Source organism: Drosophila rhopaloa, unplaced genomic scaffold, assembly GCF_018152115.1.
Source record: "Drosophila rhopaloa isolate 14029-0021.01 unplaced genomic scaffold, ASM1815211v1 contig_47, whole genome shotgun sequence".
NCBI classification, from domain to species: Eukaryota; Metazoa; Arthropoda; class Insecta; order Diptera; family Drosophilidae; genus Drosophila; species Drosophila rhopaloa.
The window spans coordinates 1-13,760 of record NW_025335142.1 but is presented as its reverse complement, the minus strand read 5'-3'; the positions used below and the strand labels follow the sequence as shown (position 1 = coordinate 13,760).

Below are 13,760 nucleotides of genomic sequence, written 5' to 3'. Positions count from 1 at the left end.
AACTTTGGTGTTTTTAAAGTTAGGAAGTTGGGATTTTCTATGGGTTTCATATTCTGCAAGGGTATATCAACTTCGGCTCGGCCCGAAGCTAGCTTTCCTTTCTTGTTGTTATTAATTATACCCGTTACTCGTAGAGTAAAAGGGTATATTGTATTCGTGCAAAAGTATGTAACAGCTAGAAGGAAGCGTTTCCGACCCTATAAAGTATATATATTCTTGATCAGGGTCACGAGCCGAGTCGATATAGCCATGTCCGTCTGTCCGTCTGTCTATCTATCTGTCTGTCCGTATGAACGCTGAGATCTCGGAAACTCTAAAAGCTAGAAGATTGGCATTTTGCATGCAGATTCTAGGAGTTCCTACGCAGCGCAAGTTTGTTTCAAAAAGGTGCCACGCCCCCTTTAACGCCCACAATCGCTTATATACGATTTTAAAAATTTAAATATTTCGGAAAAGTAAAAATGCAGTTTTATTGTGTTTATCAATACCTATCGAAATGTAGAAGAAATTTTTCAAATCGGACCATTCGTTAAAAAGTTATGCGTGATCAAAGTTTCTATCTCCATCTCCCTCGCACTCCCTTTACCTGAGTACCGGGTATCTGATAGTCGGGGCACTCGACTATAGCGTTCTCTCTTGTTTCATTATTAATTTGGTTAAGGTTTTTTGGGACTGAAGCTACAGCAAATCTTCAATCTGTAATTTTACAGTTTTGAATGTGCAAAAAAATGTCTGTTACTATATTTTATATCCATTACCATTTTCTACAACAATAGTATCTAATGTTTTTTATTTCGCTTTACATTTGGTAATTTGATATATATTTAATGTATAAGCTTTTATCTAATTTATATATGATCGACATTTATATGTGGCTTTCATTTGTAAAAAAATGTTTTGTTCAGTATATGTTTTATTCATTTTAAAATCTTTTTTCTTTCGGCCCGGCTCTCATTGAAACTATAGTTCTCTTAGCCAGCTTACATATAATTTCCACCTACGCATCGTCTTCGCTGCTGCACCCTTGCCTGTCGTCCTCATTTAAATGCAAAATATATTCGTGATGGCGGAGTAGAGAATAGGAAGTGAGTCAGTTTGTAACTCCTTTTGTTGACAACGCTCCAATGCAGAAGAAACAAGCTGAGAAATTGAATTGAATTGTTTATTTATGCCAGAAACAACAACAGAGGGAATTTCTTCACCCCATTCCCTTTCAACTTCCCGTAGCAATTTGTTATGCCACGCATGATGGGTGAAAAAGGGGGAAATTTCTGTAGGTGTGACTAGGTACAAATGAAACGAAATAAGCTGCAAATGTTGAAACATTTGGCAAGCACAGACTCCGAAATCTTTTGTCCCTGTCCCGCATCCGCCCACTTAGACACGCCCACAAATTATGCGTCACCAGGGGAGGACGTTTTCCCAACTTGGCGAAAAACATGCAGAGTTTTTTTGGGCCACACCCACACGAAATTCAGAGGAAACTCGCATTGGAGAAGAGCTAAGTTTGAGTGGCACTCTTAGATGAAAATATAGATATATAAATATATACATATATAGAGGTTACCATTCATTGGTATGCTAAAATTTCTGATTTAAAGCAAAGAGTTCCAAAAAGATCGAAAATATTCAATGAACCACTCATGTTCTTAAATTAATACTGCTTTTGTTGCTAAAGGTAATAAAAAATCTGATTAAATATAAAATTTTCAGTTACACGAGACTATAGACTTTAAAAATCATAATAAATTTTAAATAATCTTAAGGTCTTAAAATTTAGGTACATGTTTTTATACCCTTGCAGAGGGTATTATAATTTTGGTCAAAAGTGTGCAACGCAGTGAAGGAGACATCTCCGACCCTATAAAGTATATATATTCTTGATCAGGATCACCTCCTCAGTTGATATAGCCATGTCCGTCTGTCCGTCTGTCTGTCCGTCTGTCTGTTTCTACGCGAACTAGTCTCTCAGTTTTAAAGATATCGAATTCAAACTTTGTACACACCCTTCTTTCCTTTGCACGCAGTATATAAGTCGGAACGGCCGGGATCGGCCGGCTATATCCTATAGCTGCCATATAACTGATTGATCGGAAATGCCATAACTTTGGTGTTTGTCAAGTTAGGAAGTTGGGATTTTCTATGGGTTTTATATTTGGCCAATCAATCCGACATACCAAATTTCATAAGGATCGGCCGACTATATCCTATAGCTGCCATATAACTGATTGATCGGAAATGCCATAACTTTGGTGTTTGTAAAGTTAGGAAGTTGAGATTTTCTATGGGTGTTATATTTGGCCAGCCAATCCGACCTACCAAATTTCATAAGGATCGGCCGACTATATCCTATAGCTGCCATATAACTGAACGATTGGAAATGCCATAACTTTGGTGTTTTTAAAGTTAGGAAGTTGGGATTTTTTATGAGTATTAAGAATGCATCATATGAATAATTTTGGAGAATATAATTTACAGAGTATTCTGCAAGGGTATATCAACTTCGGCTCCGCCCGAAGTTAGCTTTCCTTTCTTGTTATTTATATTAACAACCAATCGTGAATTTATTTTATGATATAATTTTCTCAGAATATTTAATTGAAATATTAAAAAGTGCAATAAACCATTTTTATTGCTTAAAACATTTTCCATTTTTAAATCCACTTAATCTATCCAACTATACACAACTCATACCACAATACCTCTGGTGACTTCTTCAGCCAAAAACTTTCATCCAACGCTTTTCCCATTTCCACCTTCTTAAGTTTAAGTTCTTCCAAACATTTCCGTCAACCAACTCCAAATAAATTATTTAACTCGAGCCGCCGCGCCTTTCATGGTCAATGAAAAAAAGTAATTTCAATTTTTAGCGCTCATAAATTTTGTAGAGTCGGGTCATTAAAATCAGCCCAAAAACTAAAGTGGTTACACCCACCTAACCGCCCCGAAAACCGCACCGCCCCTCTTCTTCGCTGGAGTGTTGAAAACTAAAAGCCACAGAAAAGCTTTGAGAGCTTTGCCAGCGGTTGGCAGTTTTTGAATTTTGCATAAATTAGATTTAACTCACAACTAACAGACTAAAAAAAACTCGTTCAAAAATGGTATAAATTTGCATAAGGAAACAACAACAATGGTCAGTTTTTTTCCGAGGGTGGATCGTCTATTAGAATAACTAACTATTAACATAAACATTTCAGTCAGGTTGGACAGCGATTGCGGCATAAATTTTGCGGCAAATGTTTGCGGCGAAGTTTTATATTTGTTGCTTCTGACATTTGATGTTTATGGCATGTAATTTTTATGCATATCAATGATTAAATATTTGGTGCATATTTAAAAACTATTAATAAATAGTGCAGATCACACTACAAAAAGTTTGAAAATCCAGCTGTCAAAACAAGAAACCCAAAAAAGTTTGTCGGAAAAGGAAAAAATTGGGAAGGGGTTGATGGTGTATAACATTTGGGTGCAGTCACCATGAGCTGCCATATATGCTCATATCGTCTTCAGTCTCAACTATCGAAATATCCGCCTCACTGAACTTTCAGTTTCTGCCTCTCGATTTTCCCTTTTTTGGGCTCCCTGCAGCAGGTCTTGTAATTAAGAAAAAGTCATCAAAGTCAACGACTATACGATTATTTGCTCTTTCAGCAAACACACGTTGTCATTTCCTCTTTTCGCTTTTCATTGGAAAACAAATGTCTAGAAAAAAGGGCGGATGAGGGGAGATGCTCACTCATTGTCTCATCTCATCTAATGCGCTTAATGAAAAAGGTGTTGATTGTTGACAGTTGATGTGACACACAGAATCCCCCATTTCTCATTTTCCCGTCATAAGTTTCCTTTTGCAGAAATTCGTCTGACAATTTTACCTGTCGCAGAAGCAAAACTTTTTGTGGGTGCAAAAATATTTGTTTTAGTTCGCGAAAATTGAAATAAAATGTGCTTGTTTATAATTTCGCTTGATACTTGAAATGAAAAGCCCTAAAGGTTTTCCCAGGTTAGCAAAAGTTGGGCTGTCATAGCAAATTGGTTGGGGAAAAAGTTGGGATTACTTTCCCTTGGTAACTTTGACTTGACTTGAAGTTTACGTTCTTATACTGCCAGCTATCAAAATAATTTGTTCTTGTGTGAGCAACGGCTAGAACTTCTGTAGAATTTCGTCACTTATTTTAGGTTACTTTTCAATTTAAAATTATCATGAATTTCTATCATTGCTTATTTACTATTTTCTCTAACCCCTTTAAGCATTCCAATCAATTGCCCAAGTAATTTATTTATTGAATACCGAGACTTCCTGAATTTAACAACAAAATCCATATAAATGAAAATTATTTTAAGCAAAAAGGCAAACGTTCATCGGTTAAAAAAATATTTTTAGATGTATTTTTACTCTGCCCCCCTAGACCAAAGGATCCATTGCAATTTTCTAATGCTCTCGTGTTTACTATGTTTTTTGTAGCCATTTTCATTGACATATTTCTGTGTCAATGCAATTTTTATCCCCACGCACATATGGAGTGAAAGAGAAAGTTTTTAAAAATCAACAAACAAACAAACATAACCCACATTTCATGGGGAATTTATTGAGATGTATTGAGCACTATTCACATCCTCACATAAACAGGGGAAAATGGCAAACGGAAGAGGAAGCAACATAAAAAGCCATTCAAATATTTAATGTGTGTGCCAGAGGAAAAACATTTTCCAGGGCTTATAACGGCTTATTTGGGTTAACTTTTTAAAGCCAACCAAAAATGGAAGCTACACATTCGAATTTATCTTAGGTATGAGGGTTTTTAAAACAGCTTCACAACACTTGTAAAGCATAAAGAGAAGTTTATCTTTAAATTTACAATTAAGAATATGACAGTTATCAAAAATGAAATATAAATCTATTTTTTTAAGAGATATATTTTCAGTAATTTTCCCAACTGAAAAAATTACTAAATGCAATCAATTCCCCTTTAATGATTTTCATGCATTTGAATCAATCAGAATACATAAAATAAACTGACGTGAGGGAATTGGAATATTTTCATCATCATAATAGAGAAAATGTTGCAGTCGACAAAATAACAAAACATATACAGGAACTGATGAATGCGTGAAAAATGCAAAAACCCAGCAAATGAAAGCGAGATGCAGAGCACTCAGAGAACATAATCATAATCGTAAAAAGTAAGTAGAACGAGCTACCAAATGAAAGTCTTCGTTGGCCCTGGAAAAACAATTTCGACATTTGCATAGAATTTGTTGTTGTTTTGATGTTATGAGTTGCACTGATATGGCACGCCCACGAAGGGAGGCCATATCTGGCGCCGACAATGGGCGACAAATTATATGCAATGGCAAAAATTTATCACATGAAGAGAAAAGAATCGGAGGAGACAGCATGCAAAACATGTCGCCATGTGAGTGACAATGTTCCCGAGGGGGAATTCCACCCCAAGGCCCCAAAAAAAGCCCGTTATTTCTCTGGGGTTGATGGATGAAGCGCAACTTTATGATGTGTGTGCCTGTGTGTGTGTGTGTGTGTGCAAGTCAGTCAGGACCTCTCCAGTTTTGATAGATGTGCTTTTTCGGGGCTCCCATCCTATCTCCGCCCTTTTATTTCTCCCCTGCCTGATTGCCTGGGAATTATAAGCACGGTTATCATATTCACTTTTTGTTTCTCCTGTTGATTAGTGCCTGTCATGTGACCTGTCCAGAGCACCTAAATTGATTTTTTATTCAAATTTTGTCAGTTTTTTCGCTTGATGGATATGAACAAAAAGAAACAAAGTGTACAAAAAACAAACACATTTGCTGATGGGGGCAAAATGCCTGACTAACAAGTTGATTTCCATATGTGAAAGTGGTGGAGGAAATGGAGTGAGACATTGGCACAGAGCATCCCTTTCAGGTCCTTTCACATGATGAATAGTTCCAGGGAGATGAGATAATTAGGCAAGTCAATTGATTGATTTATGGTTATAGGAAATGGTTAAGCAGTACGCGATAAATGGTGTTGGTAATAAATGAAAATTTAAGTTGGAAAAATGCCAAACAAATACTGACTTAAATTATTTAGGTTAAAAATCCCTAAGACTTTATTTACTAAGCGGATTCGAAACAAATTTAATAACATCCTTATCCCTTCTTCCCTCAAACTGAATTACATTTTCTTTACTTTGACTCCGAAAGGTTTAAACATCCATAAATAATCCATAGGCCACCAATTTCCCGTATATTTGTCATATTTCCTTGACCTTGGCCTGCAACCTTTAACTGTTTAAATTCGTTTCCATCTTCGCTCCTTCGGCAGCCACATTTCCAATTCGATCTCTCGCACACAGAATGGCAAGGATTACAATGCGAGAACTATTTCCAATATTAGTTCAGAGCTCATCCATCCTGAAGGCATTCGAATATAGTCGAACCAAAGGGAGCAGAGGACGTGGCATGCCCAGGACATTCCGAAATATCAAAGGGCAATTCTAATAATATTTGAAATTTGCTTTTGTTCTGCCATTTGTCCTCCCACAGCCGCCTTCACACATGCCACATGCCAAGGCGAACTCCAGAGCTTTCTTGTCCCCTTTATTCCCCTATATGCCACCTACATCCCTACTCCATCAAAGGTATCCTGCTTGCCAAGAACGCCTTGGGGGTTCGCGGGGTCTTAGGGGTTTGAGGGGCTTTGTGGCCTTGATGGGATGGCTTCTGCATATGTTTTGCCAAGTTTATTGAAAAATATGCGCTGACAGGTAATATGTCAATGCGTGGGATTTGCTTAAGTGCCAACGCCTCCGTTCTACATTCTTATATGCATTGCTCCCTTGCCCCAGAATAATAGCATTGCTGAAGGGGCGGGATTCACTCGTTTGGCCCCGTGAAAGATGTTTACTTTCAGCATTAAAGAAAATATGGCAGCACTCTGGCAGTCAAGGATAAACTAAGGTGGGAGTGGGAACCAATAAAGAACAATATTGTTAAGTACACTTTAGGATACCATAGATATGTGAATCTCCCGCAAAGCTCTTTTTTATATATATCACGAACTCAAATACTTTTATTTTATTAAAACATATTGTGTCTCTCAATTACTTTACCCAGGATAAAATTCAATAAGTTAATTTTTTATATTAAATGTTTTAGGGAAAATAAAAACGATTCAGAGATATATAAGCTTAGCGCAAAGCTTTCGTTTACTAGATTACTAAGAGTTTTTTATTATTTTATTATTGTTGCACAAAGTTTGTTTTGTTTGCAAACATAGTATAAAAATTTTGGTAATGCTGATAAAAAGTATATTAAATATTTAAAATATATTTGGTATAAGATACGATTTTCTAATGTATATTCACTATAAAATTATTATTTGAAAGAGTTTAAATTATGTAAAATCAGATCCCCATTGTCAAGTCCAATTAACAATGCATCTTAAATATTTACATAAAATGGAAAATAAACACTCACCGTAAACAAGCAGCTGGCAACGCAGACCGCTGCCCAGGATCCAACCCAATATCGGAGAACCGTCCTTTCTCTCTCCGGGAAAAACATGGCATGACATGGGGCTCCGCAGTCATGGAGATCCTGCAAAGGAACAACAACAGCAGCGAATAAGTGAATTGTGAAGTGAAGTGGGGGAAAGTGAAGAGGAAGCCTTCAAAGGAGCGAATTCATTTGCAGGCGGCGATTAATTAATAAGGATTGTATTAAATGAGGACCAAATTGGATTGAGAGTTGTAATTAAAGGGGATTAAAAGAGGCGGCTTATAAGGGACGTACACAAATTAATGGAAGAAGATTTGTATTGAAAGCCTTGTAACAAAGGGATTTATAAATGACATTCCTAGGCATGTAAATGTTGATTAAATAAACTGCAAAGAAGGAGATAAATCGACTACATATTTGTAGTTTCCCAAATTAATTGGTGAAGAATAAACACGGTTTATTTCCGATTTGAGTGGACTGTATCTTAAGCTTTATTGAACCGACATGTTCCGCTGTAGTCGTCTTACTTATACATACATAAAAAACCAAAAAATCTCATAGTGATACAAAAAATACCTAAAATACTAAAAAAGGGCAAAAATACTATTTTGCATGGCACAAGTATAATATTTTGAATTCAAATTGTGGATGCATTCCGTTCATCAACATCCCGGGCCACCCTGAAACATGGTTTCTGAATTAGGCAGCAAAGCTAGCTTGGTGATGGGTCGCGTCATCTCTCCGGTAGACGTCTTAAGTTTCACAGCGCGTACAAGTCCATCTGGTCCATGATGAGCCTCCAATACACGGGCGAGAATCCAAGCTGCGGGTGGGAGATTTGAGTCCTTTACCAGGACTACATTGCCGACTGCGATGTTATGTTCCTTGTTGTTCCACTTTTGACGTTGCTGCAGCGATGTTAAATATTCCTGGTGCCAGCGCTTCCAAAAGCCCTGGTACATTGATTGTAAATGCTGCCAGTAGTCTAAGCGATTGATCGGCAAATGAGTTAGATCACCCTCTGGAACTGTTGTGAATGGGCGGCCAATTAAAAAGTGGGCCGGAGACAAGTAGGTGAGGTCAGTGTCAGGTGTGTAGCATAACGGTCTTGAGTTTACCACTGCACTGATCTGAACAATCAGAGTTTGCATCTGTTCAAAGGTTAGAACGGCTTTTCCCACAACGCGTCTCAGATGTAATTTAACTGAACGTACTGATGACTCCCACTTCCCTCCCCAATGTGGCGAATGGGGAGGTATGAAACTCCACTTAATTCCATCATTAGCCAACGATTGAGTTACGGTGTGTTGATGCTCCTGCGAAGATAGGTGTTGCTGCATCTCATCTAGAGCCCGTTTGGCACCAACAAAATTCGTGCCGTTGTCGCTGAAGATTTGCGAACATTTTCCTCGAAGGGACATGAAACGCCGAAGACATGCCAGGAATGTGTCTGTGCTAAGATCGGTGGCCAGTTCCAAATGTATGGCGGATGTTACAAGGCAGACGAAGAGACATATGTAGCCCTTAGTTTTTCGGGGATTGCGCCCTCTCCTTTCCTTGAGGATGAATGGTCCAGCGTAATCGCAGCCTGAGTGCTGGAAGGGTAGAGCCTCCGTTATACGAATCCCTGGTAGATCGGCCATGAATTGGTGCTCGGTGATATTGCGTTGGCGAAAGCACTTTATGCAGTTGTGTACCAGGTTCCTTATTAGGTTACGCGCGCCGAAAATCCAATATTTTTGACGCGTAATTACAAACAAAGCAGACACTCCTGGATGTAGATTTGCAATGTGTTCGTGTTCCAAAATCATCCTTGTGATGCGGTGCGATTTCGGAAGCAATATAGGATGTTTGACGTCAGCTGGTAATTGTGAGTTGCCCAAGCGTCCACCAACTCGAAGGAGGCCATCCTTGCCGGCAAACGGTGAGAGCTTGATCAACTGGGAGCGGCTGCGAAGTTGTTTATTTTCCGCCAGAAGATTACGATCCTCCATGAAGCATTTCTGAGCCTCTTGCAGGCAAAGAATGCGAGCAGCCTGAATCTCTTCATAGGTGAGTCTTGCCCCATTTGTCAGCGCTACAGTTTTAATGGCCCTGGTCCTTTGGATGAAGCGTAATGCGTAAGCTACAACGTGAACCAGTTTTGTCCAGGACGAGACCCGCTGAGTCAACGCTTCGATTGGTGAAAATGAGCCGCCTTGCTGAGTGGTTAATGCGGTGGACTTGACTTCTTCCTTGCCAGGATTATCTGAAAGGGAAGAACGGAACTTTGTACAGCTCAACTTTACCGAAAGCTTTTCTGGATCTTGCAGCCATGAAGGTCCCATCCACCATAAGTCGAAATGGAGAAGGTCTGCAGCAAGCATTCCTCGTGTGGCGCAGTCCGCCGGATTCTCCTTTGTGTTTACATGATGCCATGAACTGCGCGGCAACGCGTCGAGTATTTCTGAAGACCTGTTTGCTACAAATGTTTTGAGCTTCGATGGTGGATGTGAAAGCCAAGCCAAAACTATGGTTGAATCACACCATGCGTGTATTTTGATGTTCTTGTGTTGCAGAGAATCCTTGACTGATAATATTAGTCTGCTGAGTAGCAAAGCGCCACAGAGCTCGAGACGCGGTAAGGATTGCTGCTTCAGCGGAGCTACTCTGGTTTTTCCCGCTATGAGTGAAACAGATACGGTGCCATCTGCTCGTACCACTCTGCTGTAGATGACTGCGGAATATGCCTTAATGGAGGCATCTGAGAATCCATGCAGTTCGATGTGATCCCCATTGTTTTCTACAAATCGTGGCAGGCGTAGTTCTTGAAGTATGTATAAGTCGTTACGGCATTTGTTCCACCAGTCAGTAATTTTTGGAGGAAGCTCCGTGTCCCAGCCGAGATCCAGTAACCACAATTCTTGAAACAAAATTTTAAGCTGCACCACCACTGGCGACAGAATACCCAGCGGGTCAAAGATGCGTGCCACGTCAGAAAGCACTTGGCGTTTGGTGTTGTCCGGGTTTGGTGTAAGGCAAACTTTGTAGGATAACGTATCCTCTTCTGGATTCCAATGAATGCCAAGAACCTTTGCTGTAGGATTGGATCCTTTGTCTTGTACCTCGGTTGTAGAAGTAGCTCGGTCAGTGATACGTGATGAATTGGAAACCCATTTGCCAAGTTCCATGCCTGCACATTTCATTAATTGGATCAGCTCTTTTTGATTGCGAATTAGCTCTTCTTCTGTGTGTGCTCCTGTCAGTACGTCGTCCACATAAAATTGCTCCTTCAAGATCCTTGCAGCTGTGGGAAACTCGTGTTGGTGGTCGTGAGCTAACTGATCCAGGACTCTCACTGCCAAGAATGGTGCACTAGACGTGCCGTATGTTACCGTGGAAAGCTCATAGTGCTTGATAGGTGTGCTTTCGTCTTCTCTCCAAACAATACGCTGATAGCAACAATGGTTGGCAGCCACAAAGATTTGTCGATACATTTTGACAATATCTGCTGAAAAGACGAACTTGTACATTCTGAAACGCATACAAATCAAGAAGAGGTTTCGAAGAATGCTGGGTCCAATGTGTAGAGCATCGTTTAAGGATTTTCCATACGTATCCTTGAATGAGCCGTCAAATACTACCCTTAGCTTTTGGGTAATTACCGGATGATGAGGCAAGTAAAAATTTGGCCCTTTGTCAATGTCTCCTGGTGATAATTCCCGCATGTGACCTAACTGTAGGTACTCACGCATAAATTGTACGTACTGTGAGTGCAGATCGGGGTCCTTCTTTAGGCGGCGTTCTACACCCCTGAATCTTGCAAGTGCTCCTTGTAATGTATCCGAAAACTGTTCGTTGGAGTTTTTGAAAGGAAGTTCGACGATGTAACGCCCCTTTGAGTCCCGAGAATGTGTTTTCACAAAGTGCTGTTCAACTTCGTCGTCCTCTGGTTTTCCATGGAATTCCTGGTTGACATCCTCCAGCTCCCAAAAGCGCCGAAGAGTTGAGTCAATGTCAATAGCCGTGTGCATTGTTGTTGTGGATGAATAGCCGGTAGTGATGATAGATGTTATGACCCATCCAAAAATGGTCGAAATGGCGATGATGTTGCCCTGAACGTCGAACATCTTTTGACCGGTGAACACGGTCCAAACGTAATCACTGCCCAAGAGAATATCGACTGGCGCCAACGATTGATAGTTAGAATCCGCAAGCTCAAAGCCAGCGAATACCTTGAGTGCTGAGGCGTCGATATCGTGTCTTGCTAACGTGGAGGTAATTTTGCTGAGTACGTGTGCACGTACCTTCATTGTATGATCGGAGATCCTTGACTGCATGTCCAGTGTGCTGCAGCCTCTAGTTGTCTCTGCCTTGATCGATGAAATTCCAGACACCAAAATGCGTGAGGGCGAGCGTGACAGACCAAGTGCCTGTACGCACCTCTCTGAGATGTACGACAGTTCCGAACCACTGTCCAAAAGTACCCGACATGTAGTGTGCGATCCTTGTGCGTTTTTAACAAACACCAGAGCTGTTGGCAATGCACTTTTCCTTAGCCCTTGGGGCCGTGTAGCCGTTGTTGATCCGTTGCACAAGGACTCAACTGTGGGAGCCACTTGCGCACGAGCAATATGGCTGATGGTCCCCGCAGCCTCTTCGGGAGCGCTTGAGATGTGCTTTTCATCAGTGTGTGGCTGTGTCGTGGTCACAGCGGCTTGCGATCCAGAAATATCTACATGTAGGAGAGAGTGGTGGCGATTATGGCAAAACCTGCATGTAAATTTGGATTCACACTTGCGTGATACATGCCCATGCTTAAGGCAGTTGAAACACAATGATTTTGCCTTAACAAATGTGCGTCTCTGCTCGATGGATGCTTCAGCAAACTTTGGGCAACCGTAGATTTTGTGCTCCTTGGAGTTACATTTCGCACAAGCATTTTCTTCCATCGATACTAAAGCGTGTGACGAACGCTTTGCTTTGCTTGGTTGTGGGCCACCCTTGAAGTCGATGTCCGAGTCACTTTTGCTGAGCTCGAATTCCTCGCAGCGTCGGTCTAAAAACTTGAGTAAATCATTCACAGACGGAGATTCAAGTTCCCGGCTTCCCTCAATCCATTTGCGTCGAGTTTCAGCGTCGATCTTGGCCAGAATGAAGTGTATGATCCAGCAGTCCCTGTTAGTTTGCCCTGCTGCATCCAATCCTCGTACAATCTCCGTGGCTCCGTCGGTCACCTTGCGCAGAACTGTAACGTCTGCCTTGGATGTCGAAGGGAGATTCACAAACGTTTCCAGCAGAGTGTTGACAATGTGACGTGGTCTGTTGTATCGATCAATTAGGCAACTCCAAGCAGCCTCGTACGCAGCATCCGTTATTGGCATATGACGAATCAAATCAGATGCTTCTCCCGTAATATACGTTTTTAAGTAGTGGAACTTTTGAATTGCTGTCAAATGCTGCTTGCTATGGATCGTACTCTCGAAGATGTTTTTAAAGGCTGGCCACTCCTTGTAGTCACCAGTGAACACTTTGATGTGAATTTTTGGCAGTTCGTTGTGCATTACATTTGCTGCCGAGTTTGCCCTCAAAAACGTTGATTGTTGCTCAGCTAAACGCTCATTCAGTTCCTGTTGTTGTTGTAGAAAACGAGCCAGGCTTTCGTTTCCCCATCCAGATGAACTTGATGCGGCATCGCCAAGGTTGCCAGATTGCCTACCGCCGCTGCCTTCTCTGTCGCTCTCATTAGATGATTGACAGCGCCGTTTGATGGTGTGAAACAATGTGTTTGCTTGCAAGTACTTATCCTCGTATCTCTCGTTGTCGATGGCTGGATCGACATACCCCTCATTTTCTTCATAAAGGGCCATTTGATCGCTAATGGTCTCAAACTCCTTCCAAACGTTGTTGAGCCTTTCCAATGAGACTGTGATTTCATCAATTTCCCAGTTTGATCCCGCACGTGGATCTTGTGACGCCGTTAGCAAGCGCGTAATACTTGCCTTCGCACGGCTTCTTGCTGCCTTCAAAAGCTTTAATTGATCCATGTTAATCAATTGCTCGATCTGGCTCGAATGACCAAATATATGGTGAAGAATAAACACGGTTTATTTCCGATTTGAGTGGACTGTATCTTAAGCTTTATTGAACCGACATGTTCCGCTGTAGTCGTCTTACTTATACATACATAAAAAACCAAAAAATCTCATAGTGATACAAAAAATACCTAAAATACTAAAAAAGGGCAAAAATACTATTTTGCATGGCACAAGTATAATATTTTGAATTCAAATTGTGGA

At 40.6% G+C, this 13,760-nt stretch overlaps 1 protein-coding gene across 1 annotated transcript in view; it reads right to left on the bottom strand.

The window, feature by feature from the left end:
- Positions 1 to 13,508, bottom strand: part of LOC108037629 — a 79,140-nt gene extending 65,632 nt beyond the window's left edge. Inside the window, exons 1-2 of the mRNA XM_044461632.1 lie at positions 8,256 to 13,508; positions 7,462 to 7,581 (exon numbers count right to left, since the gene is read on the bottom strand). Coding sequence (XP_044317567.1) covers positions 7,462 to 7,581; positions 8,256 to 13,508 — 5,373 coding nt within the window. The remainder of the gene's footprint in view (positions 1 to 7,461; positions 7,582 to 8,255) is intronic.
- Positions 13,509 to 13,760: the final 252 nt, after the last annotated feature.